This window comes from Schistocerca gregaria, chromosome 1, assembly GCF_023897955.1.
Source record: "Schistocerca gregaria isolate iqSchGreg1 chromosome 1, iqSchGreg1.2, whole genome shotgun sequence".
In the NCBI taxonomy this organism is placed as follows: domain Eukaryota; kingdom Metazoa; phylum Arthropoda; class Insecta; order Orthoptera; family Acrididae; genus Schistocerca; species Schistocerca gregaria.
Genome location: NC_064920.1, coordinates 740,427,499 through 740,455,318, shown reverse-complemented (window position 1 = coordinate 740,455,318; position 27,820 = coordinate 740,427,499). Strand labels below are relative to the sequence as shown.

The window sequence follows — 27,820 nt, the reverse complement described above, 5'->3', positions numbered from 1 at the left end:
AATTTTACTGTTGGCTCTTCACACGCTGGCAGATGACGTGCACCGGACATTCGTCATGCCCACACCCTGTCATCGGATCGCCACATTGTGTACCGTTATCCACTACCTCACACAACGTTTTTCCACTGTTCAGTCGTCCAATGTTTGCGCTCCTTACACCAAGCGAGGCGTCGTTTGGCAGTTACCGGTGTGATGTGTGGCTTATGAACAGCCGCTCGGTCATGAAATCCAAGTGATGGTCTGGATTGATGTCTGCCTATTACACATTACAACCCTCTTCAACTGTCGGCAGCCTCTGTCAGTCAACAGACGAGGTCAGCCTATACGCTTTTGTACTGTACGTATCCCTTAACGTTTCCACTTCACTATCACATCAGAAACAATAGACCTAGGGATGTCTAGGAGTGTGGAAATCTCGCATACAGACGTATGAGACAAGTGACACCCAATCCCCAGACCACGTTCGAAGTCTGTGAGTTCCATGGAGCGCCCCATTCTGCTCTGTCACGATCTCCAATGATTACTGAGGTCGCCGATACGGAGTACCTGACAGTAGGTGTCAGCACAATGCACCTAATATGAAAAACGTATGTTTTTTGGGGTGTCCGGATACTTTTGAACACATAGTGTACATATATTGGGAATTGCAAGCCGAGCAGGAATTCTGAAACCACTCGTCGGGGCTGCAATTGTCCGTAGCAGGAAAACGTTGTGGCGAAGCCAAAAAATGTGGTCTATGGAGTAATGGAAGAATGTGATGTGATTGGATGAGACTTGTTACACACTGTTTACAACTGTTGGCCGAGTTTACGTCCCAAGAGGGAGACATGATGGGTGGGGGAGGCGGAGAGGTCGGTGACTATTCGAGCAACCACATGGGCCTCACTGTTAATCTATAAGACCGTTAAATGTCAAGAATTATGTGCTCATTTTGGGCAGTGTTTATTCCCCAATGGTGATGCTGTGTTCTGAAACGACAGGGCCCCTGTTCACCTGTTCGCAAATCTTAAAAAATTGTTCAAATGGTTCTGAGCACTATGGGACTTAACATCTGAGGTCATCAGTCCCCCATAACTTAGAACTACTTAAACCTAACTAACCTAAGGACATCACACACAGCTATGCCCGAGGCAGGATTCGAACCTGTGACTGTAGCAGCAGCGTGGTTCCGGACTGAGGTGCCTAGAACTGCTCGGCCACAGCGGCCGGCTGCAAATCTCGCATCGTCCAGCACTGCTTTTGTGAGCACGAGGATTAATTGTTGCATCTGCCCCAGTAGCCATAGTCATTACATCTGAATATTATGGAACCTGTGTGGTGTACTTTGAAAAGAAAGCGCGTGATCGCTGTCCATCTCCGTCATCGTAACCTGATCTTGCCACTATTTTGCAGGAGGAGTGGTGTAAGATTCCGTTAAAAGCAGTACAGTACCTGTATTTATCTCTTCCGAGAAGACGGGAAGCTGTTTTGAATACCAACGGTTATTTCTACACCTTATTAGAAACGGTAATGTTTATGTCCAGTCCCTGTAATTCGACTTGATTTGTTCGAAACAAAAGATGATTAAAAAAGCACTCCGTCGTCAGGCCACGAGTGGCCTACCGGGACCATCCGACCGCCGTGTCATCCCCAGAGGAGGATACGGATAGGAGGGGCGTGAGGTCAGCACACCGCGCTCCCGGTCGTTATGATGGTATTCTTGACAGAAGCCGCTACTATTCGCTCGAGTAGCTCCTCAATTGGCATCATGAGGCTGAGTGCACCCCGAAAAATGGCAACAGCGCATGGCGGCCTGGATGAACACCCATCCAAGTGCCGACCACGCCCGACAGCGCTTAACTTCGATGATCTCACGGGAACCGGTGTGTGCACTGCGGCAAGGCCGTTGCCCAAAGATGATTAACATACGCGATAAATTAGAAGACCCCCGTATTAAATCTTTTGTGTGTAACACCACTAATCGCTACTAACCCCCCCCCCCCCTCCCCCCTCTCCTGTCTACAGCTGATTAACTACGAAGTACAACAACGTACTCTCATTTTGCTAAATAAAGCGTGAATCATCTGTTTGTTATACCGTTAATTCCATAAAACCTCGGGCCAAGCTGTTCGCATGTCGGGCACCTGCATTGCAGCCGGAGAAAGAGGAGTGGCTCGTAGTGTGTACCGTGTACAGTGGTGTATACTCACGGCCGTAGCAGCACTCGACGCCCTGCGGCTGCTGCTGCGGACATAGGCCGGTGGTGTTGTGCAGCGAGCCCGGCGGGCACTCCGCGGCCAGCACGCACAGCCCGCCCTGGCGCGAGCACGGCGCCTCGGGGTGGAACGTCGCCGCAGTCGCCACCGACGCCGGGCGTGGCGTCGCCTCTGCGAACACCACGACAGCCACGTCTCACACACTCTGCACGCAGCTTAAGTGCACTTCATATCGGAGTCAGTACAGGCGCCGATCCAGTTCAGGTCTCACACGCACGAACGCACACACACACACACACATTCATACACATAAATAAACAAGCGGCCTCGCCGTTATACCCATTTTTAACGACCACACATGCATGAGATTTTGGTAATAAAAACAATAAAATATTTACTTTAATATAATAATAATAATTTCTTATTACTGCAAGAAACACAAAAATAGTATTAAACAGAAAACACTTTTCATTGTCTAGAAAAAAAAAATTATTTTGCCACGAACTGGCTTCGGCTTCCTAGGCCATCGTCAGGTGAAAATTGAATCTCGCAAACACCGGCAAAATGACGTGCGACTTCCACGGATATTTATACACAAGAAACAAACCATAAATTATACACTGAAGAGCCAAAGAAACTGGTACACCTACCTAATATCGTGTAGGGCCCCCATGAGCACGCAGGAGTACCACAACACGACGTGGCACGGACTCGACTATTGTCTGAAGTAGTGCTGGAGGGAATTGAAACCATGAATCCTGCACGGCTGTCCATTTTTTAAAATTTAATTGTGTGGCTAGCCCCCTAACCCGTCGGGCAGACCGTTCGCCGGGTGCCGGTCTTTCAACTTGACGCCACTTCAGCGACCTGCAGCCTGCAGCCTGCGGTCGATGAGAAATGAGAATGACAGGCTGATGATGAGGACAGCACAACACCCAGTCCCTGAGCGGAGAATATTCCCCGACCCAGCCGAGATCGAACCAGGGCCCAGAGGACTGACAATCCCTCACGCTGACCACTCAGTTACCGGGAGCGGACACGGCTGTCCATAAACACGTAAGACTACGAGGGCGTGGAGAGCTCTTCTGAACAGCACGTTGCAAGGCATCCCAGAGATCCTTAATAATGTTCATGTCTGGGGAGTTTGGGCCCAGCGGAAGTGTTTAAACTCAGAAGAGTGGTTCAAATAGCTCTGAGCACTATGGGACTTAACTTCTGAGGTCATCAGTCCCCTAGAAGTTAGAACTACTTAAACCTAACTAACCTAAGGACATCACACACATCCATGCCCGAGGCAGGATTCGAACCTGCTACCGTAGATGTCGCGCGGTTCCAGACTGTAGCGCCTAGAACCGCTCGGCCACTCCGGCCGGCTCAGAAGAGCGGTCCTAGAGCCGCTCTATAGCAATTCTGGGCGTGTGGGGTGTCAGACTGTCCTGACGGAACTGCCCAAGACCGTCTGAATTCACTATGGACATGAACGGATGAAGGTGATCAGACAGGATGCTTACAAACGTACCACCTGTGTGAGTAGTATCTAGACGTATCAGGTGTTCCGTATCATTTCAACTGCACACGCCCCACACCATTATAGAGCCTCCACCAGCTTGAACAGTCCACTGCTAACATGCAGGATCCATGGATTCATGATGTTGCCTCCACATCCGTTCGCGTCCATCCGCTCGATACAATTTGAATCGAGACTCGTCCGACCAGGCGACATGTTTCCGCTCATCAATAGTCCTGTGTCGATGTTGTCGGGCCAAGGCGAGGTGTAAATCTTTTTGATGTTTTACCGGATTCCCGATATTCGCGGTACACTTGTGAAATGGTCGTACAGGAAAATCCTCACTTCATCGCTACCTCAAAGATGCTGTCTGCTATCGCTCGTGTGCCGACTGTAACACCACGTTCAAACTCACTTAAATCTTAATAACCTGCCATTGTAGCAGGAGTCACCGATCAACAACTGCGCCAGACTCTCGCTGTATATAGGCGTTCCCGACCTCAGCGCAGAATTCTGCCTGTCCATTTCTCTGTATTTGAATACTCAAGTCTATACCAGTTTCTTTGGCGCTTCAGTGTATGTAAGTTTTTCCAAAGCAAAGTATTACATTTTTAATACTACGCAAAAATAGTTGCACTAGCTAAAAAAAAAGAAATCATAAAGTTTTTTTTTTTCATTTCCACATACAATTAACAAGTGGAATTTAAATTGTAATCCAGTATTTGTGTAACTGAAACTTAAGTTTTCAATAGTTATTAAAGGTACCTGCACAACGTAATAAACTTCGTTTTATTTTTTAGTTAACGTAGCTATTTCTGCGTAATGTTAAAGAAATGTAATACTTTCCTTTGCAAACACTCTGTACATCATAGTTCTTATATATTTTGTATCTACTGTATGGAAGTAAAACAAAAGAAGGGCGATGGCACTACAGACCTACGCTGTACGTTGTTTTGAAGCCAGAGTGGTCTGGACCTGCCGTCATTCTAAGTTGCTCAGAAGATTAGCAGACTACTGTTTACCATTGCTCCTTGTTCATTATTTCTGTTGTGTGCACGCAACAGCTATTTTAAATACTAAAATTACAGTGCTTAATGAACAACATAGTGTAAGGAAGGCAATTTCGAACGTTTTCCTGTTCTCGTATGCACAACATTTTTAGTGTTCACGTTTGCAAAAAACTTACCTAAGCGTTCTTTGCTAGCCCATAAACGTGTGCAATTACTAAAGAAGCAGGGGATGCTATCGTATCTTGTGCACGTCAACAAAGTGAATGATTATTGAAATGTCAAAGAAACAGGACTGCATAGAGGTATAGCTCCACACAAAATGGAGTTATTGTTTTATTATATTGCCACTGTACTATTCTCCATGTAGTTTAACCATCTTCTCACTTTGAAATCTTACCTATGACGCGTCATTTAGTGTGTCGCCAATAATAGAAATTTACTACTTAAAAAAACGACATAATTTTTAAACATCTTCCAGCATTGTGAAATGCTATATATGTGATTAAGGGAATCTCAAACGCTTAAGACCTCTTAAAATGGATATTTTTCTTTAACATGTTTGTCAATAGCTTTTTAGTAATGCTTGCCTAGCCTGCATAAGATGTAGGCCTACCTTGCCAACAGTAACGTATTTGCTTCTTTTTCCGAAATATTTCTCGCCGGTAACTCTGTCAGTTTTTCAAGAATAACAAAACATAGCACAATTGGAATGTGCGTCTACTTTGATCATCTGCTTCATTTTAGTATATAAGTCTATACTTTGCTTTGTGACATACCAATAGTTAGTTGCGTAGTTTCATGTTCCATGTATCATTTGCACGATAAATCGTAATGATATGGAACTAGTCATTATATATTGACATCATTTCTTTTGTTAACATGCCTGCATGCAGATCATTTATTAGTTTCACATTTTTTGATTAAGGGCAGATAGACATTAGGCAGTAATTCCTACTCATCACCATTTGCATGTAACAGCAATCTTCCACGAAATAGGAGGAGTTATCAAAGAGAAACGTTTTCAATTCAGTTCCAAATTTTACTTTGCTGTGTGTCAGGTATTTTACATCAATGGCTAAGTGATCAACACTTTTGGTTGCAGCACTGTGAACCCCTGTTTGTGCTACAGATAACCTTTGTGTGGCGTAATGAATGACATTTTTTCTCCTGGTATTGTAATTGTTCCTGTTGAAGTGCAGTGGATTATTTATAACAAATTTCAAGAGGGTGTAACTACAGTGTGAAACGGACAGATTGCTACTCACACGCCAAGCATAAAGCAGGCACGACGAAAAGAGTGTTCACATAAATTATCCGCCAAAGCATTCTTCGGAAAGGAAGCACAGCACATTCATACAATAACATAGACAAAACTCATGCACACGTGACCGCTCTCTCCGGTTGTTCTGGCCAGAATCTTTTTTAAAGGGCGAGGAAATGTGAACAGTGAATGATAATAATCGGCGGGTATCTTAGGCCATGATATGCTGCTCCAGGAATGAGCGCGGTTACGGAGCCGTGTGTTGTGCGGGGAAGAGACCGCTAATGCAGTGTGGCTCGGATGTCGGAGCGTTTGCGACTTGGAAGGCAGTGAAAAACACAGGAAAAAGCGAAAGAACGGACAATGAGTAAAGTAAGACAAATCTAAAGTCAAATGGCAGAAATAAAATCACAACAATAGACGTAAACAGTGCAGCAATAATTCATTTAAACAAAATAAGATACTTCTTGAATCGCTCCACTTGCGAATGAAATGTGATGAACTTTAAATTACGATCGGATCGATTAGTAATCGGATCGATTAGTACACCGGTAAACAACGCAGGCTGTTTTTTTTCTTTTTTTATGAAACATCCACGTTTCTACGTCACTACAATATCAAAGTACCCAACAATGTCGAAACTGGGCATGGGCACGTCAGAGTGACGTCACTGGGAAGTATCACCGCGGTGAACTATGAAGGTATGAATGCGATGAACCTAATATTTTTGGCTAGTTAAGATGGCAGACATCGGCATCAAATTTGTGACGTCATTACATCTCCCTTCTTTCTTTTTTACCTCCATGGTCTTCCGTATAAGTAGTATATGTGTAAGGGAGTTGTCATTTTATCTGTGTTTGCGGCATTCAGTTGTCACCTGACGATGGCCTAAGAAACCAAAAGTCGGTTCGTGAACAAATAAATATAATTTTGAAGAACATTAGGAAGTGTTCCCAATTTAATGTTATTTTTTTCTGCCATGCAGCGATGGAAAATTCGGCTAATTATATAAAATATTTTAATATAATAATAATTAGTTTTCGTAATTGCTTAGAACAACTTCCCACAATAGCTTCAAAGGAATTCCATATCAGAGAAATGTAGAAAGGATTAGTCCTAAAAGTAGGTATATGTTTGTCGCGTAATTGCTTTAACAACTATAATAGCAACATACTCATTCAGCTTTGCCATTTCATAATTTACACTATCTAAAATCGTAGTGTGCTCTCACCAACAACAGTATTTCAATTAGCACAACGATAGTGAAGAAAGGTATGCGGAGCTTAGCTACGTTAGCGGTAAATGAGTGGAATGTTTTTTTAATCATATGCGATCACGTTCGGTGAATCGTAACTTTTTCCGTACTTTTTTCTTAGTGGAGGGTTTTTCTTTTCTGTCTTCCCTTACTCAATTTCCTGCTCTTTCTCCAGTGGGAATGTTCGCTGCGAGTCGCCAAGTCGCAAGCCCGTGCATATGAGCAGGCCGTCAGCAAGCAAGTGGAAAGTATTCTGTGATTCATTGGCATTTTCGAGACTCTTCGTTTTCATTCTACATCCTCTTACCCCTGAGTCGACACCTGCGACAGTGGAAACTACCTGATAAATTGATGGACACCTGTAGCTGTTAACAATCATTTAACTAGTCGATGACCTTAAACTTATCCCACCATCTAGACAGGCTATATAGAACGGCCGCTCCGGACGTTGAAATTATACTCCCTGATAGACTGAGATCTCAGTTTCTAAAGCTTTTAATTGTCCAGTATTTATTTCGGTGAGTGTTACGCGTTAGGTAACATTGGCGGTCGTTTTATAGCCACAAATAACAGTTACGTGGTATATTACTTGTATATGGAAATAGGGTACGTCTTACATCACTATTTCATGTCTTTCTTCATTCCATTCTACATAATTTTACATCGGTGTAAACTCGTGTTGTAGGCTGGGACTATGGCGACAGTTTGTGAACTAGATATTTGCAACAATTTTTATAGTTTCGATTCAAGGTGTTTCACTGATTATAACTGTTATGACTTACAAGACTTTTCGCGATGTACGATTTGCGTTCCAGTGATTGGATCTTGGAGTTTCTCATGCATAATCAGACAGGGTTCATATAAACTGTGTGGAGTTGTGACCACCTAACCTTGCCTCGTTAGTGAAAGAGATGATGACGACCTTTATCCAAGGATTTTTTCCAGCAGATTGACATGGGACTGCAAATAATACGTTTTTTTCATCGTCAATATTGTAAACACGTCGCCGCAAATTGCCTGTGACATTTGTAAGGGACAGGTGGAAGTTGTTCTCACAAATGGGCTACAAGAAGAGAGAAAGCAACATGACACTAGTTTTTGCTTTTCGATGGGCATTTCTGGACGACATGCTTCTCTTTCATCGCCAGTTCAGACTTGTGCGGACATTATCGCAACCCTGTAGAGAGCCAACCGACAGTTACTATTATTAATAATACCTATGATGAGCGTAACTATCTCTTACAGAGACAGTTTCTTGTGAGAATTTTCTGCCCTTTACAGAGTAGTATTAAGATTTGTGCGGAACGAATTGTTGAGTCACGAGGCGACATGTCAATAGACACATTATACGGATATGCGGATCCGAAAACTCCACTTTTCCTCTGAGACAGAACGTAGCAACAAGAAATAAGTTTCTTTTGTACCATTTACATATGACTCCTTCGCATATGGGACATGGGAGCATCACACCGACAGACCAGTGCGTACAGAACGAGTGGTGACAAGTCGAACTCAAGACGAGTGGCCGCAAGAGCATGCACGGGTCTTTTCAAAAGGGCTACACCATTAGAAGATCGTACTGTTGTTCGTCTAGCTGCGACGAATGGACGAATGACAACAGTCGAAATACGGGTAAAGTGGCACCGCGAACCATCAGGTGGCTGGAAATAGCGTTGAATTTCCGAAGTGCCATGCGTTGTTTATCATTGATTTCATCCCGCAGACAGTAGGTGGTTGCGTTGTGAAGACCCAAAGACACCCGGGACAGTGAGTGTCATCCTGTGGAGTTGAGCGATGACTCCTTCTGTCTGCTGTGGTCATTAGGCGCCAAGGTACCCATAGACAACCTAGTGAAGGGCCAAATAAAAAGTACCGATTCTCGAGACCTATACCTGTCCGTCTCCTGGGATCATGATGTTGGAATCTATACGATTTGAGAACAGGACTGTTTTGATAGTTAGTAAAGAGTTACTGAATGGTCGCCAGTACGTGACAAGAAAGGGTAAAGCCCTCATGTCTTCTCTTCATGACAAAGGTACCAAATGGCATATTACAGCAGGATAATGCAAGACCCTCACATTGCAGTTCACACCGCAGACACCTCGAGGAACGTGCGTATCACTGAGTGAGATACTTGATCCCCTGATTTGCCTCCCATAGAGTATGTCTGGGATACAGAAGGAACGAGTATTTGTCGTAACATCCTCCAACCAACAATCTTCATGACCTGCCACAGCATGTGCTTCAGGCGTAGGAAGATATTGTTCAAGATAACATTCAGAGACTCTTCTCATGCCACAACTAAAACAAGAGTACATTTGTTCCTCATTTTAATGTTGATTGCGGGTTGGAAGTTTAATTATTAATATTCGTCACGTGATAAACATCTCTACAAATAACAGACTGGTATGTTATGGTGTAGCACTTCCGTTTCCGCCAGTGGATCAACGGACATGCATAACTGAATTGGATGGAACATCGTTTATAGTAATATTTCATTCTGGAGGATGAGGTTAATACGGCTAAAGTAGAGGGTATCGATGTAAAGGAATCTGGGAGAATAGTAATACATAGTGTACAGCGACTGCATCACTGATAAATGCCGCCCGGATTGAGTGGCCCCTCCCGCCGGAGGTTCGAGTCCTCCCTCGGGCATGGGAGTGTGTGTTGTTCTCAGCATGAGTTAGTTTAAGTAGTGTGTAAATCTAGGGACCGATGAAAAAAAATGGTTCAAATGGCTCTGAGCACTATGGGACTTAACTTCTGAGGTCATCAGTCCCCTAGACTTAGAGCTACTTAAACCTAACTAACCTAAGGACATCACACACATCCATGCCCGAGGCAGGATTCGAACCTGCGACCGTCGCGGTCGCGCGGTTCCAGACTTAAGCGCCTAGAACCGCTCGGCCACTTCGGCCGGCCTAGGGACCGATGACCTCAGCAGTTTGGCCCCTTAGGAATTCGCACACATACTGACAGATGTGTCCGTATTTGTTGTAGATTCGCGTGAAGTGCCTAACATCGTTTCTTGCGAGGCAGATTGAGGTCCCAGCGCACGCTGCTGGAAGCTTCGGTCTCGTGACGCCAACACAATGCGTGCTGCGCGAAGAGGGTCTAGGCCGCGCTTTCACTGAGCCCCACCAGTCAGTCCCGTGCTTGTACAGCTCTATGCATTCGCCGGCCTCATTCGCGACTTGAGACGCTAAAACGCGGGGACGCTGTGACCTGCCTGCTCCCACCCCAGCTGTAGCTAAGAGGCTCTCATGAATACCTCTTCGGCAGAGAACCAGGGGCAATATATTAGAGCGTTCCTCGGATTAAAATTCAAACGTCTGTCCTCTAGGATCATGGAGAGCGATAATGATGCACTATTAAGCTTGATTCGTCCACGGGACATACGTTGGTGCAGTCATGGTCTAGGCAAAGGAATCGTCCTCGAGAGAAACGTGGTGCAAATTTCCATCAGACTATCCTACCGTAGATTTTTCTTGATTTCCCTTATTGTTGCTAGGAAATTCGAACAGTTACTTCAACACACAGCCGATTCATTCTCACTTTCTTGTCCAGTGGAGCTTTTGATTTGTTTATATTGAGGTCGACGTCAAGAGATGCCTTCCTTTCGTCCGTAGGACAGGATAGTAAACTGGAGCCTTAAATCTGCCTACGTGGGGGCTAGGTTCCACGCTTCCTGCCCCCATATACATTATCGCAGTAAAAAAAACTTCGCGATACACTTCGTACCGATATTCGAATGCAACCTACAATGAAAAGTTGCTTTACACCAGTGTTTAAAAGTCTTCCACCTTCAACACCGTACCCTACAATGGACAGAGGAGGGGGCAGGGGCTTCCAGACACATTTGCCGTGTAATTAGTATTTTATTTTACGCTTTGTTATCGTGTTAGGCCTAGCGCTAAGTATCAGCACATTCTTTGAGACTTCGTAGTCTTTTTTTTCTGTCTTATGGCTTACTGCACAGGCTTTTCTGCCTGTATTATACATACGGTAAGTCTGTCTTACAATGTGTCTCGAACAGTTACGTGTAGATAACAGCACAACTATCAAAAATCTTCAAACATGACCCACAAAATGGACCCTGAAAAAAAAAGTTTCACATCTGTGGAAAGAAAGTGTGGTGATAATGACTAAAGTGATGTAACCAGAATTAATTCTTCTTTCGTTTGCGAATGTTTGCATTTAGTGATGCATCTGAGTTGAAATTTGACTTCTCTGCCTGTTCAGGCACTACACTGGAATACGTGTTCAGTTGCATGTCTGTTAGGTAATTTCGTATATTTTGACAAACACACGTTATGTTCTTCACATGTTGTTGTTGTTGTTGTAGCTTTCAGTCCAAAGACCGGTTTGGTGCAATTCTCCATGCTGCTCTATCCTGTGCAAGCCTATTCATCTCCGAGCAACTACTGCAACCTACATCCCTCTGGATCTGCTTAATGTATTCATCTCTTGGTCTCCATCAACAGTTTTTACCCCCTCCCCCACCCCCGCTTCCATCCAGTACTAAATTTCCGATCCCTTTATGTCCCAGAATGTGTCCTACCACAAATTTCTATTCACCCCAATTCTATTCAGTACCTCCTCATTGGTTATGTGATCTACCCACCTAATCTTCAGCATTCTTCTGTAGCACCACATTTCAAAAGCTTCTATCCTCTTCTTCTCTAAATTCTTATCGTCGAAATTTCACTTCCATAAATGACCACATTCCACACAAATACTTCCCGTGAAGACTTCCTGACACTTAAACCTATACTCAATGTTAACAAATTTCTCTTCTTCAGAAACGCTTTCCTTGCCATTGCCAATATGCATTTTTTATCCTCTCTACTTTGACCAGCATCACTTGTGTACAGTTGTGGAGACAACCTCGTGAATCCATGGACTCTGCATGTGAGCAGAAGACTGTTCAAGTTGGTGGAGACCCTGTAATGGTGTGGGCCGTGTGCAGTTGGAGCGATATGGGACCCCTGATACGTCTAGATATCTGTGCCAAAATGTTGTCTACATAGCCAGCGGTTCATGTGAGCAGAGATGAAACTCAGAAGGAAACAATTACGGCCTGTATTGTGGGTGATCAAACATTTCCAACTGAAAACGATGCAGGAGCATCTTCATTGCCCCTGCAGAATGCGGGTATTTCGCTTGTCTCATACATCTTGCTCATCATTTGGAATAGTTTTCTCATGGCTGGCTGTCCCAAAGCTACCATTAGCTCTAACGGTACGTTGTCTACTCCCGGGACCTTGTTTCGACTTAGGTCTATCAGTACTCTGTCATATTCTTCACGCAGTACCATATCTCCTTTCTCATCTTCCATTTCCATAATATTGTCCGCAAGCGTATCTCCCTTGTATAGCCCGTTTATATATACTACTTTCACCTTTCTGCTTTCCCTTCTGTGCTTAGGACTGGTTTCCCATATGAGCTCTTGATATTCATGCATATGGTTCTCTTTTCTCCAAAGGTCTATTTAATTTTCCTATAGACAGTATGTGTCTTACGTCTAGTGATATATGCTTCTACGTCCTTACATTTATTCTCTAACCATTCCTGCTTAGCCATTTTGCGCTTCCTGTCGGTCTCATTTTTTAGACGTTTGTACGCATTTCCGCCTGCTTCATTTATTGTATTTTTATATTTTCTTCTTTCCTCGATTTAATTCAATATCTCTTGTGTTACCCTGTCTTCCAGCCTTCGTCTTTTTACCTACTCGATCCTCTGCTGCCTTCACTACTTCATCTCTCAAAGCTACGCATTCTCCTTCTATTGTATCCTTTTCCCCTGTTCTTGTCAATCGTTCTCTAATTCTCCCTCTGAAACCCTCTACAACCTCTGGTTCTTTCAGTTTATCCAGGCCGCACCTCCTTAAATTCCTTCCTTTTTGCAGTTTTTCAGTCTTAATCTGCAGTTCATAACCCATAAATTGTGATCGGAGTCCACATCTGCCCCTGGAAATGTCTTACACTTTAAAATCTGTCTAGCCATTATATAAGCAATCTGATACCTTCCAGTGTCTCCAAGTCTCTTCCACGTATTTAAACTTCTCTCATGATTCTTAAAGTAATTTTTAGCTATGATTAAATTATGCTACGTTCATGATTCTACCAGGCGGCTTCCTCTGTCATTCCTTTCCCCCATCCATATTCCCCTACCACTTTGCCCTCTCTTCCTTTTCCTACTATAGAATTCCAGTCCATCATGACTACTAAATTTTCGGCTCCCTTAACCATCAGAATAATTTCTTTTATCTCATCATACATTCCCTCAATCTCCTCTTCACCTGCGGAGCTAGTTGCCATATAAACTTGTACTACTATGGTGGGTGCGTGCTTCGTGTCTATCTTGGCTAAAATAATACGTTCGCTATGCTGTTCATAGTAGCTTGTCCGCGTTCCTATTTTTTTTACTCATTATTAAACCTCCTCCTGCATTACCCATATTTGATTTTGTGTGTATAGCTCTGTATTCATCTGATCAGAAGTCCTGTTCCTCCTGCCGCCGAACTTCACTAATTCCTACTATATCTAACTTTAAACTATCCAGTTCCCTTTTTAAATTTTCTAACCTACCTGCCCGATTAAGGGATCTGACATTCCACGCTCCGATCCGTAGAACGCCAATTTTGTTTCCCCTGATAATGACGTCCTTCTGAGTAGTCCCCGCTCGGTGATCCGAAGGGGGTCTATTTCACCTCTGGAATATTTTATCAAAGAGGATGCCGTCGGGAAAAATTACGGCTGTAATTTCCCCTTGCTTTCGGCCGTTAGCGGTACCAACACAGCAAGGCCGTTTTGGTTGGTGTTACAAGGCCAGATCACTCAATCATCCAGACTGTTTCCACTGCAACTACTGAAAAGGCTGCTGACCCTCTTCAGGAACCACACGTTCTCTCAACAGAAACCCCTTCGTTGTGGATGAACCTGCGGTCTGGCTGTCTGTATCGCTGAGGCACACAAAAAAAAAAAAAAAAAAAAAAAATGGTTCAAATGGCTCTGAGCACTATGGGACTTGACTGCTGAGGTCATCAGTCCCCTAGAACTTAGAACTACTTAAACCTAACTAACCTAAGGATATCACACACATCCATGCCCGAGGCAGGATTCGAACCTGCGACCGTAGCGGTCGCGCGGTTCCAGACTGTAGCGCCTAGAACCGCCCGGCCAATCTGAGGCAAACAAGCCTCCCCACCAACGGCAAGGTCGACGGCTCATGGGGGAGGATGTTCTTCGTAAGAAACAGTAAGCGTTTTTCTTTGTACCAAAGCAATAAAACTTTCTGAAAAACTTTGTAGCACACTATTCTACGTAGAGGATTAGGCTTTCACTGCGTGTTCTACACTCACTGTCTTCTTTTATCGGAACGAAATTTAACTATTTTTCATTCTAATGCCTTCTCATTTATGACGCGCGCTACATCACTGTCGGCGAATCTGTCATTCTGCCCTTGTTTGCCAACACCTTGTAGTGTCCTAGCGAAACATCATATGTGGTTGTCGGAGTTTAAATTACTGATTGAGTATTGGATGTCTCCTTTTAATTTCTCCCGTCATTGTTTCATAATTAAACAAGATAGTGATGTTTCACTATTTCATAGAGTTACTCCGTCTCACAGTGTCACTTTATGTGTTTCACGTTAGTGATCATCTTCTGCCTCCGTCTTATATCTGTGGCTTAGAATATGTACATCTCATTCAACATCACCATATCAAAGATTTACTCGGAGCCCCAAATGAATTAAATATAATATTACCTGTTTAGAATGCATCTGCTTAACATTAAGTTTCAAATCCACACAATGTCTCTAAATCTTGTCAATTAACCCGGTGTAGAAAACTGGCCGGAAAAGAACAATATCAAAGGTATTTAAATACTATACATGTAGACGATTTTGTCCTTTTGAGATATTTATAAACTGTATTACCTGTGAAGGAGCCTAACAGTAGGTCAGAATGTTTTCTCAGCAGACATTAATTTAATATCACACTAAGTAAAACTAGTCATCAAGCAGATAGTTCCCTTAAAAGTGAAAAATTACATTGTGATAAACTTCCGAATGAACGGCCATACCCAGAATTTAATACATCGTAAAGTGAGCGGTCAATGTCCTTTCAGTTTTCAGAAATGGCATCTTGGAAATAAATTAGCGAAATTATGTACAGTGACGCCTCTTAGAAGCAGCTTTTACTCATATTCCTTTTCCTCAAAATTCAAGAAGCAGTGCTGTAGTTGACGTAGACGATGGGCACATCTGAACTGTTAACAACCACGCATCACCAATACATAGTTAATGTTTGCGCGACATTGTGATATTCTGTTTATACAACGGTGCCTGGCGATAACTTGCCGCTGCACTGGCTTCACCTTAAGACCTTCAGAGATTACGTCGCTGCATGATTCCTGTGACTTGCATAACGTGACCCGCCCTGTTCTACATTGTAAACAGATTGGCTACAGAGGCGCACTGTGTCAAGGTTATCTTCAGTTCTCAGAAGCTGCACGACTGCAGTTTTCCCCACGAATCAACGAACTGATCGTTTAAGAAAAATAATAAAAACAACACGACTTATGCTGTAAACAAAGAAAGAAATAACTTGATATATAGCTACGGTTATACTATGAGTGGAATACAGGATTTGAATTAAGAGAATATGTAACTTACAAGGGAACATTCCCAAGTTTCAATAAAGGATCTTGATGAAGCTTGGCGGGAGGGTAGTGGGGGCAAAATAGTGCAGTACGTACTTTTTTTAGTTGGTGCCCAATTTCACTTATAAGCGGTAAAACACACCCCGCCATTTTAGATTCAGAAGGAACATCTTTGAATCGGTGATGTCTATAAAAACGTTTTTAATATAAAAGTTGACATGTAATAATGTTCTTGAAAACTGTATAATCCACTATTGAAATTTTGCAAAATGCCCCACCACCATTATTTAATCCAAAAAAAACGAAAACTTTTATTACAACATAAATGAAAAAAGCTTTCACGCTACATAAATCCCTGTATAATAAATCTGTTTTCTGAAACACCGTTTTCGGGAAATGAGCTGTACACAGTGTACTTTCGGAGTATTTTCAGCGTACCTAATTAAAATATCTACACATTAATTACTAATCGAATTATTTGTTTCACTTTTCTGCGTTGTATGTTGTAAATTGTTATTTTATGTTTTACATTCATGGCGTTTTGTTTTATTGTTTGCCATTTCACGTACATGTCTTTGTTAACTGAAAAGAATAAGTAGGCCCATTTCATTATTACGATACAAAATAATTACAATAATGATAACCTGTAAGAAAATGCTTGAAGCATGCACATAAAATGAATGAGATTTCTTCACGTAATGTACACGACGGAGAAGCTAATATAAAACAAAATTCAGCAAGATTTCTGATTTTACAGGTGATCCTTATCCTGATTTAGTAGGACTATTTCAGTACATTGGCAAGTCTTGGTGAAGAGAACTGATTACGTACTAGTGACTTCAGCTTGATTGTATTGTTTCTCGAGTGGAGATTCGCATCGTAGTCATTCAGCAAAACTAGATCTGAAGGAGTTCTCACAAAGTTCTTCCAACATTGAAAGCTGTACACGTCCCAAGGTTGCACCTGTGCGTCGAGTCCTTTGGGATCACCAGATGAACAAGTTCCTTGTCCTCAGCGGTTCTTTCACATTGACCACTTCAAGAATCTAACAATAATGCAGACAATTCTCCCTGGGAAAGAAAACATCTTTCCAATATCTTTTGACCTGGTCAGATGTTTTGTTTAGGAGATTTCGATGCTGTCACAAGGATTTTTGGGGCTTCACAAAGAGCTTAGATTCTCGATCCAATATCACCCATAGTTCCTCTTAAAAGTATGAAAAGGTGGGCGATCAGTGTGAATAAAACCGCTTTGAGGGTCGTACCCGAGAACAAGAAACATATGGTGATCCCAAAGGGCTCGATAGTGCAGCTACAGCAGCGGAATAAATATGGCTATCGATGTTGGAAGAATCTTGTGAGAAGTCTTTCATATCTAGTTCCATTGAATAATTATGATGTCATTCTACACTTCAGAAACAATGCGATCAATCTACTGCCACTGGTATATAATTAATTCTCTTCGCCAAGGCTTACCAATGTACTGAAATATGCCTGATACAAATCAGGATATTTACAGGATCACCTGTGACGATTTGAAATTCCGTTAAATTTTGTTGTGTATATTACGTGAAGAAATTTCGTTCATGTTGTGTGCATAGTGTAAAAAAACCGTTATGATTTAAGCATTTCATTATCGTAATTATTTTCTCTCATAATAATGAGTTACTTATTATTTTCAGTTATTAAAATACAGGTATGTGAAACGGTGATCTGAACAACAAGAAACCTATGAATTTAAAACGTAAAGAGAACAATTCAAAACATAGAAAATATGTAAATAAAATAAACAATTAGAATAGTAATAAAAGATTAGATATTTTAATTAGGAATGCTGAAAATACTCCCACAGCACATTATGTACAGTTTATTTTCCGTAAAAGGTGTTTCAGAGCCATCTTTATTACACAGGGATGTATTTGGCTTGAAAGCTTCTTCAATTTATATTGTAACTAAAGTTTTTATTTTTCAGAATCAGTTAATGGTGGTGGGATATTTTGCAAAATTTTAAATTATTGGAATACTTGATTATACAGTTTTCAAGAACATTAATTATTTATCATGTTAAAAACATTTTTATATGTATCATCGTTTCGAAGATATTCCCTCTAAATCTAAAATTGCGAATTACCTTTCGTAGTGTGTTTTACCCCTTAAAAGTGAAACTGGACACAGACAAAAATTTACTTATTGCATTATTTTGCCCCCTATACACTCTGTCAAGTTTCATCAAGATCGTTTATTGACACTTAACGATGTCCCTGTGTCAGATCATTTCCCTTGTTAGATCATTTCAATGAAATAACTACGGAACTGCATTTCCTTGCTGCCGCCATTACCCTCCGTTTGTAGGTGCTGTACATTTGTTTGGAAGCTGGTACAAAAGATCGACATAGCGAAGAACATTCTTTATTCCCCCCAAAGAAGCTATCATTCGAGATAATACGATACTAATAAAGAAATTAAATAATATTTTGTAGAGCAGCAAGTTAAAGAAATATTCCGAGAAAAACTATTAATAAGATAGGGTTTTGTTTACCATTTTGATGACACTATTTTTTTAAATTTTAGTATCATTTTTACGTCATTAGTTATGATTTAAAATAGAAGTAATCACCAATGACATGATTTTTCTCTCTTTTTTTAAATTTCATTAATCTATGGAACAAACAAGGTGTTCAATCAAAGTACCAGTTTCTCATAGTGTTCACATCAGGACAGCCCAGTTTGCGATGGTGCCGCTAGCATAGAAACTGCACCAACGAGTATTTGGGTTGCGATTTGGCTGAGTGCAGATTCAGTCTGAGTAGTGATTCTAGAGGTCAACGTTATTGTGATAACGTATTCCACCTCCTTGTGCATCTTTTTAGGTTACTTTCGGCCCTGACGTAATTTTTATGGATGAAAATAAGAGACCGCATCCAACAGCGCTGGTGCGGCAGATCTTGGAACGATAGAAGAACTGGTGAATGGACTGAACCAATCCGTGCCCCCGACTTAAATCCTATCGAGTACGTGTCGGGTACGTTGGGCATACGTATTGCAGCGCGTTCACGTGCACCAGGAACCGTCCAGCAGACCGAGCGAGGTGGCACAGTGGTTAACACTCTGGACTAGTCTTCGCTAGGACGTCGGTTCAATCCCGCGTCCGGCCATCCTGATTTAGGTTTTCCGTGATTCCCCTAAATCGCTCCAGGCAAATGCCGGGATGGTTCCTTTGAAAGGGCACGGCCTACTTCCTTCCCCGTCCTTCCCTAATCCGATGAGACCGATGACCTCGCTGTTTGGTCTCTTCCCCCAAACAACCCAACCCAACCCATCCGGCAGTTGTCAACCGCGCTGGTAGAGGAACTGTGCGCCTTATTAGAAGAGCTCCTTCCCAACCTTGTGGCCAGCATGGGCTTACGATGCACAGCATTTAGTGCTGTCCTTAATGATCACCGTGGTAGGAACCAATTCTTGCTTTTTGTAATGCCCAGAGGACCATCATAAATCGCAGTGACTTCGGTGTAACTATTGTGGTTGGATAAAAGTATCATTTCTGTTCGTCTCATTGCGTATTTCTTTCAGTTACCTTCTGTACTATATTGTAGCAGTTGTTTCTATGTATGGTCTAAGTTTCATCGAACTGTGTTGTTTGGCAGAGACACATTACGCTAAAGTTACTTCCATCCTTAAGTTCTGCACACCAGTATAGTTGTGTTGACAACTTCAAAAATGGCTCTGAGCACTATGGGACTTAACTTCTGAGGTCATCAGTCCCCTAGAACTTAGAACTACTTAAACCAAACTAACCTAAGGACATCACACACATCCATGCCCGAGGCAGGATTCGAACCTGCGACCGTAGTGGTCGCGCGGTTCCAGACTGTAGCGCCTAGAACCGCTCGGCCACTCCGGCCGGCTGACAACTTCACATTCGTACCAAGAATCCCCGAAGAACATAACTTACAAACACTTTCTTTTTTATGGGACCTGCAACATATATTATCTCAGCCTTGAGTAAACTATTACTGCTGCTCCTGGATGTAATATTTTTTTAGTACCGTTTTACAGTTGTTCGATGATTTAATGTTGCACGTATATTACGTTTTTTTTATTATTTTGACAGTCACAGAAATTTTCAAGCTTAACTGTTACTTGTTTATTACGACCCGCAACAACATAAACATGTTACAGTAAACAACTATCTGTCAAACTTGAATTTCTACGACTGTCAGAATAATAAAAAACGTTTTATAATATAAGTGCAACATCAAATCATCGAACAACTTTAAAGTGTTACCCCCTTATTACAGCAACAATTACAGACAGCAGTAATAGTTTACTCAATGTTGACATGTGTCCGTCTAGAAACGTCAGGACGTGAGTAGATATCCGAGGATAAAAAGGCTTTATAAATTACATATTACGTAAAATATAAATAATTACGATTATTTGCAGATGTACCGGTGAAGCCAATGAATCCGAATTAAGCTTATATTCAAAATAAAACATCAAGCAGCATACTGTCTAATTACAAACACTCGTCCGATAGCTTATTTAGTTCTTCCCGCCAGTAAAAGAGACATAAAGTTTTCAAGAGGAAAACTGTGCCCTTGCCCGTGGGTTTCTTTAGCGCCACAGAGATGCTTTTCATAGGGAAGTTCCGGTCTCAGCTGGGTGCAAAGTGGCGTGCTGTTGGTAGCTCCAGAGCAATGGGCGTTGGAGCAAGTGACCGGGCGACGTGGCGCACTAGTAAGACATGACCCACATTCGGGACGCCGACATTGCAAATCCCCGTGAAGCCATCCAGATTCTAGTTTTCCGTGATTTTTCTAAATGGCTTAAGACAAATGCCAGGATGGTTCATTTGAAAAGAATACGCCTAATTTACTTCACCACCTTTCCGCTCCACTCCGAGCGAGTGCTCCATTTCTAACTACCTCGTCATCGACGGGTGGTTAAACGTAATTCTTGCATTTTTGTTGGATCGAGCAGCGTAATCCAGACGCTAATCTTACGGTGATATGGCTTAGTGGTTGTCCGTCGCGAGTACTGACGTGTATCACAGGGAACGTAGTGAGTGTGAGGGGAAGGAACTGCAAAGCCACAAACAAAGCTTTGTTCCCGGGCACGGAAGCCGGCGACCCGCTTCCCCGCATCCCGTGACGCCGCGTCCCATCACGTCACGTTACGTCACCCCGACCGCCAAGCGCCGACGGTCACGCGAAGCGCTCCGCCCGTGTGTTTCCCCATGCAAATGAGCCCAACACGGGTAGCAATCGCGGCACGAGCTTTCAGCCTAGTATGGGAATTAGGACGTTCTCATACGAAACATTCCAATAAGGCGGCGCGCCCGCAAGCGCAGACGACCCAATCTGCCGCCGGGTTAGTAATTTATTCGCCGCTTACTTCACTCTTTTTTTGTCGGGATTTCTCAGCGATTTGTATCGTATCCGCCGTAATTTACCACCCTTGCTGGTAGTGGATCTATCAATTTTCCCGACTAAACGTTTATTTTAATAATCATCATCGCGCTGCACGCGAACAGTAGCGCCCCATCACCGAAGATTTATTGGCCTTCCGAAAGCCAACTGGCGCCAGCAGTCTCATTTTCTTGGCTCTCTCAGACGACACTCCCTGGTTTTCTATTGCCTTTACACTTCTGAATACTAACAACACTGTAGGCCAGCCTTGACTTAAAGAAACTGAACACTGTGACTGGATATTCCTTTCCTTATTTTCGTTTCAGAAAAAGGGATGGTATGAAATGTATCATACCTCGTGCAATAACTGTTACGATAGGCTCACTTAAGAATCAATTGTGGGTGAAATTTTCATACCAGCTTAGCGAAGTCTATTTTATATCAGTTTACATACTTGGTCCTCCAGCAGGCACGACACTGGTCTGCTGTTGAATTTACACAATACAGGATACAGCATGAATTATTTGCGGCGTGAACTTAGGAACGTCCTGCTGAGGCCAATTCAACAAAATGGCGATGCTAGTTACTGCATTCCATTATGTTTACTGCTGAATTAAATGTTATGAGTTTCTACTTTTCGAAGCGATAACTCAGCTCGTGGATTCTATAATAATGATAATAGGACGAAGAAGAATAATAAGCTACACAGAGATTTAAAGAAATTTACTTTGGTCCAAAATGTGTCCATTATTCAGGAACAAACATATTTCATAACTTGCTACCAGCCATAAAATGTTTAGCTACTAATAAACTGCAGTTTAAGAGAAACCTAAAGGATTTAATGCACCCAACACATACACGATTAACGTGTTTCAGTTGACGTGTATATCACTAATAATACCGAATAATGTGAAGTTACATAAAATCTGACTTCTACTCACCTCACCTTCTACATCAAAATCTACTTCTACACTCCACAAAGCGCATAAAGTTGTGCAGTAAAGTTATCAACGAAAATTCAGTTTCTCTTTTATGGTGTGTGGCTACAAAAGTCTAAGAATTGTCTTATGCACCTCCATTTACTTATTTTCTGATAAGTGTCTTACCTCTCAAATTAAAATTTGTTTAAGATTCTTGTTCCGCATCCATAAGGAGAATTTCATTTGCGGTCTGTGGAAGGAACATTAGCATACCTCTTTTTTGTGTATACAGGGTGTTTCAAAGTGTTTGTAAGTACCATCTACGGGTGATAAATCACGTCATGGGGAAGAACTTTTGTTAAACACAAAATGTTCGCTGACGAATCCCACCGACGCGACATTATGCGTTGTTTAAGGCTGGTTATGCCCCAGAGAGGTGGCAGTGTGTAGGCACTGTGTGGCGTTAGTATGCAGTATGTTGCCTATCATCCAGTCATCTGCTTCAGGTGAAAGGCGGAAGGCTGTGTAAAATTGATGTTTCTGATTCGCTTCTAAAATAGTTTTATCCACATAAAGACACCAATTGTTAAGGATTTCTTGTTGAAAATCACTCTTCCAGTTTACTGTTGTAGGTAATATAAGCCAATACCTGATTAGTAGACCCTTCTAATTTTTCGAAATCTGCCGTTGCATATACATGGATTCTCTGCAAAACACACTTAAGTCCTGCCAGAGGGTTCATCGAACCACCTTCACAATAATTCTTAATTATTCCACCCTCGAACAGCGTGCGGAAAAAAGAAAACCTGTATCATTCCGTGCGAGATCTAATTTCCCTTATTTTATTATGATGATTGTTTCTCCCCGAGTAGGTCACCGTCAACAAAATATTTTCCGGTTCGAAGGGGAAAATTGGTGATTGAAATTTCATGAGAAGATCGCGCCGCAACGAGAAACGCCTTTGATTTTATGATGTCACCCCAGATCCTGTATCATGTCCGTGACACTCTCTCCCCTGTTTCTCGATAGTACACAAACTGCTGCCGTCTTTGAAATTTCTCGATTTACTCCGTTAATTCTATCAGGTAAGTATCCCACACTTGCAGCAGCACTCCAGAATAGGACGGACAAAGCGTAGTGTAGGCAGTCGCTTTATATCTTGCATCTTGCATCTTTTAAACGTTCTCCCAATAAAACGCATCCTTTGGTTCGTCTTCAACACAGCATTTTCAGTTTGTGCTTTCCAATTTGTGTTGTTAGAACTCGTAATTCCTAGGTATTTAATTTAATTTACGGCTTTTAGAGATGACTGATTCATCGTGTAACCGAAGTTTACGCACTCAAGTGGATGACCTCACACTTTTCATTATTTTAGGTCAATTGCCAATTTTCGCACCATACAGGTATCTTATTTAAATCGTTTCGCAATTTGTTTTAACTTCTGATAACGTTACTGGAGATAAACAACAGCATCGTCTGCATACAACCTAAGACGGCTGCTCAGATTTTCTCGTAAATCTTTTATATAGATGAGGAACAGCAGAGGGCCTCTAACACTACTTTGAAGAACGCCAGAAATCAATTCTATTTCACTCGATGACTTTCCGTCAGTTGCTACGAACTCTGACCTCCCTGACAGGTAATCACGAAACCTATCGCGCATCTGAAACGATATTCCATAAGCATTCAATTTGATTACAAGTCGCTTGTGTGGTTCGGTATGAAAAGCATTCTGGAAATCTACAAATACGGAATCAATTTGAAATACATTATCGATAACACTCAATACTTCATGTTAGTAGAAAGCTAGTTGTGTTTCACAAGAAGAATGATTTCTAAATATGTGTTGCCAGTATGGCAATAGACCGTTCTTTTCGAGGTCATTCATAATGTTCGAAAACAATATTTATTCTAAAATCCTGCTGCATATCGCCGTTAATGATATGACCCTGTAATTTAGAGGGCTATTCATTTTGTCTTTCTTGAATACCGGTGTGACCTGTGCGACTTTCCAGTCTTTGGATACGAATCTTTCGTCGAAGGAGCTGTTGTAAATGATTATTAAGTTTAGAGCTATTGCATTAGTATGCTCTGAAAGTACCAATTGGTATACAGTCTGGACCGGAAGACCCGCTTTTATTAACTGATCTAAGTTGTTTCACTACTTCGAGGATATTTGCTTCTAAGTTACTTGTGTTGGCAGCTGTTCTTGATTCGAATATTAGAATATTTACTTCGTCTTATTTGGTGAAGGAATTTCGGAAGGGTGTGTTTGGTAACACTGCTTTAGCAGCACTGTCATCGACAGGATTTCCATTGCCATTCCGCAGAGGAGGCATTGATTATGTTTTGTTGCAAGTATACTTCACATGCGACTGAAACCTATTTAGATTTTCTGCCAGGTTGTTGGAAACTATTACAAGCATCTCGCATTGAAATCCACGCCAAATTTCGAGCTTCTGTAAATTGAAGCCAATCTTTGGAATTTTGCGTTCGTGGGATCAACTCTGTCGTCCCAGAGTCACCGAATACTAAAGGATGGCGTTGGAAAGCGTTAGCGAACGTTTGTCTCCAATAAAAGTTGTTCCCCATAACTTGATCTGCCAATTCTAGGCGGTTGTTACGAAGGCTTTGAAGTACTCTGTATATACCGGGTGACCAAAAAGTCAGTATAAATTTGAAAACTGAATAAATCACGGAATAATGTAGATAGAGAGGTACAAGTTGATACACATGCTTGGAATGACATGGGGTTTTATTAGAACCAAGAAAATACAAAAGTTCAAAAATGTCCGACAGATGGCGCTTCATCTGATAAGAATAGCAATAATTAGCATAACAAAGTAAGACAAAGCAAAGATGATGTTCTTTACAGAAAATGCCCAATATGTCCACTATCTAAAAAAACCATTCCTCAACTATAGCTGTAGTCGAGTAATAATGTTGTGAACAGCACTGTAAAGCATGTACGGAGTTATGGTGAGGCATTGGCGTCGGATGTTGTCTTTCAGCAGCCCTAGATATGTCGGTCGATCACGATACACTTGCGACTTCAGGTAACCCCAAAGCCAATACTCGCACGGACTGGGGTCTGGGGACCTGGCAAGCCAACCATGACGAAAGTGGCGGCTGAGCACACGATCATGACCAAACGACGAGCGCAAGAGATCTTTCACACGTCTAGCAATATGGGGTGGAGCGCCATCCTGCATAAACATCGTACGTTCCAGCAGGTGTTTATCAGCCAGTCTGGGGATGATGCGATTCTGTAACATATCGGCGTACCTCTCACCAGTCACGGTAGCACTTTTGCTGTCCAGCGCCATCTGTCGGACATTTTGTGAATTTTGTATTTTTTTTTTTTTCTCACAAAATGTCATTCCAAGCATGTGTGTCAATTTTTACCTCTCTATCTACGTTATTCCGTGGTTTATTAAGTTTTCAAATTTATACCGACTGTTTGATCACCCTGTATAATGCATGCTTCAACTCCGTCACAGCCGATCCAAATCGCAGTTGAGAGAGAAAAGGGTGGGGGGAAGGGGGGAGGGGGAGTAACATCTCGCATCTCGACAAACAACCTTGGTTCACATGGCCTGGGTGAGGTAGCCCGGCTTCTATGGATCAAATGAAAGAAACGCCTAAAACCATTAGCGTCTGTTCTGGAATCAATTTATCAATGGCCAGCGTCTGTTCAGCTACTTGGTATGGCTGCTACATGCGCTTTCTGATCTCAACAGTAACGTCGTAAACAGTTGATCTTGCACAGATCATGAAATAATTCCAAAACCCCAGGGATTAATTTCGACACTGAATTTACCCGGTCATCGTACTCTGGACGGCAAGGAACATCATGCGCAGAAAAGTCAGAGCTGCTCCAAAACCTGTACGACCAAAATAAAAAAAAACTAGATGGTAAAAGCTAAACAAAAAAATCCAAGTAGGTAGAATCAAACAGTCACAAAGACTATGCAAAAATTCCACATAAAAATCCTTGCGATATAAGAAACGCAGTTTACTGACGTGAATCACTTTCATTCAAAAAACTTCAGAATCTATAAAGCAAAACATGCAGTACAGCTGAACAAAGGACCCAAACAAATTGTCACAGCGTTTGCTGTGCATCAATCCATCATAGATTCCACTCATCATCGGAAAGAACCTCGATAATTTCAGTAAGATCTCGAAACAAGGCACACGCACTGACGCTCATGCTCCCACAAATGACCACAAGCAGTGGACGATTTCTGGGAAACTCTGGAGGAAACCACAAATAAAATACCTAAAAATCATCTAAAAATTCTGTTAGGAGATTGGAAGGGTTAGCCCGACAAAGAGAAGAAATTTAGTAAAACAAGAGAATTTCACGTAGCTCACAACAGAACAATTGAAAACGGCGAGAATTTAATAAACTTCAAGGAAAATTTTGGTCTGAAAATCATGTCCACGCAATTCTCTAAACCTGGAAACAAACTTAAAACATGGAAATTTCCAAACGCCACTTTATACGAGTTTCAGATAGATGACGTTGCTATAGCCAATAAAAACACGAAAGAAATGCTCAACGTACGAACAAGGAACGATTTGTTGTGTCAATTCACCACCTCCTGCCAATACAGATTACAGTTCAACCTTATAGAAAAAACGAGGAGAAAAGCTAAGGTGTGATGTATACTGGCTTAAAGAAACACTTTAACAAGAACCTAATCTGCGCTTCCGACGATTCGACGGATCACTAGAAATCAACATGAAAAATAACTGTCAATTTTTAACCATGTACCTTCGCTCACTTCTAACTGCGAGCCCCCGCAGAAAAAAATAGATTTTACAAAACTTTCTACGTTGCAAAAACTACATTAATAAATGACCAAACACAAATAAGACAGATTCAGAATAGAAAAGAAAAATTCTGGAAAAATATTCGGATCAGTTTTTCGTGTAGGAATTCGAATAAGGAGACGTCGAGAGAGATTTGCAAACACAGAAACATTAACAGACACCTTTAGAAAAAGGATGACATTTTATTAGTGTCTTCGCTGGATGAGCAGGAAGAAGCTCGCAAGACAAATATTCCAGAGAGCAAATACAAGTTAAAAGAAGACAAAGTGGTTCACTGAAACAGAAGAGGATACTTAAGAAATGCGAACCAGGCAAGGAAACATAATCAATTAAGAGCAGAAACATTATAAAACATACACTTAAACAAAAATACAAGTAAAAGAGAAAAAGAAATGAATGGTCGGAAGAGCGCACGAAAGAACACAACCAGCGTATGAAGGAAATTTGAGAAGAACTAAACAACAAGACCAAATCGTGACTGCTCCAGTTCAAACGCTCTCTTAAAAGGGAATATTCGAAAATAATAAATAATGTACTGTTTTACGGCATGATATACATCCTTGAAGATCTCCTCCCAATGATCTGCGAAAAAGAATTATATGTAATCAATAGAATACTCGAAGTTCCGTCACACGTAGCAGAGACCACTTACGAACGACATAAGCGATTAGTTGACACGAGCTGTTCATTGCGTCATAAAAAATCCTCAGGGCGTTCACGAATGTCATACGTTATCGTAGAGGAACCGAGGGAAGTTTCA

General features: G+C 41.8%; 1 protein-coding gene across 1 annotated transcript in view; it reads right to left on the bottom strand.

Moving 5' to 3' along the window:
- LOC126267422 (U-scoloptoxin(19)-Sm1a) overlaps positions 1 to 27,820 on the bottom strand; it is a 63,835-nt gene that overhangs the window by 6,372 nt on the left and 29,643 nt on the right. Inside the window, exon 2 of the mRNA XM_049972677.1 lies at positions 2,190 to 2,366. Coding sequence (XP_049828634.1) covers positions 2,190 to 2,366 — 177 coding nt within the window. The remainder of the gene's footprint in view (positions 1 to 2,189; positions 2,367 to 27,820) is intronic.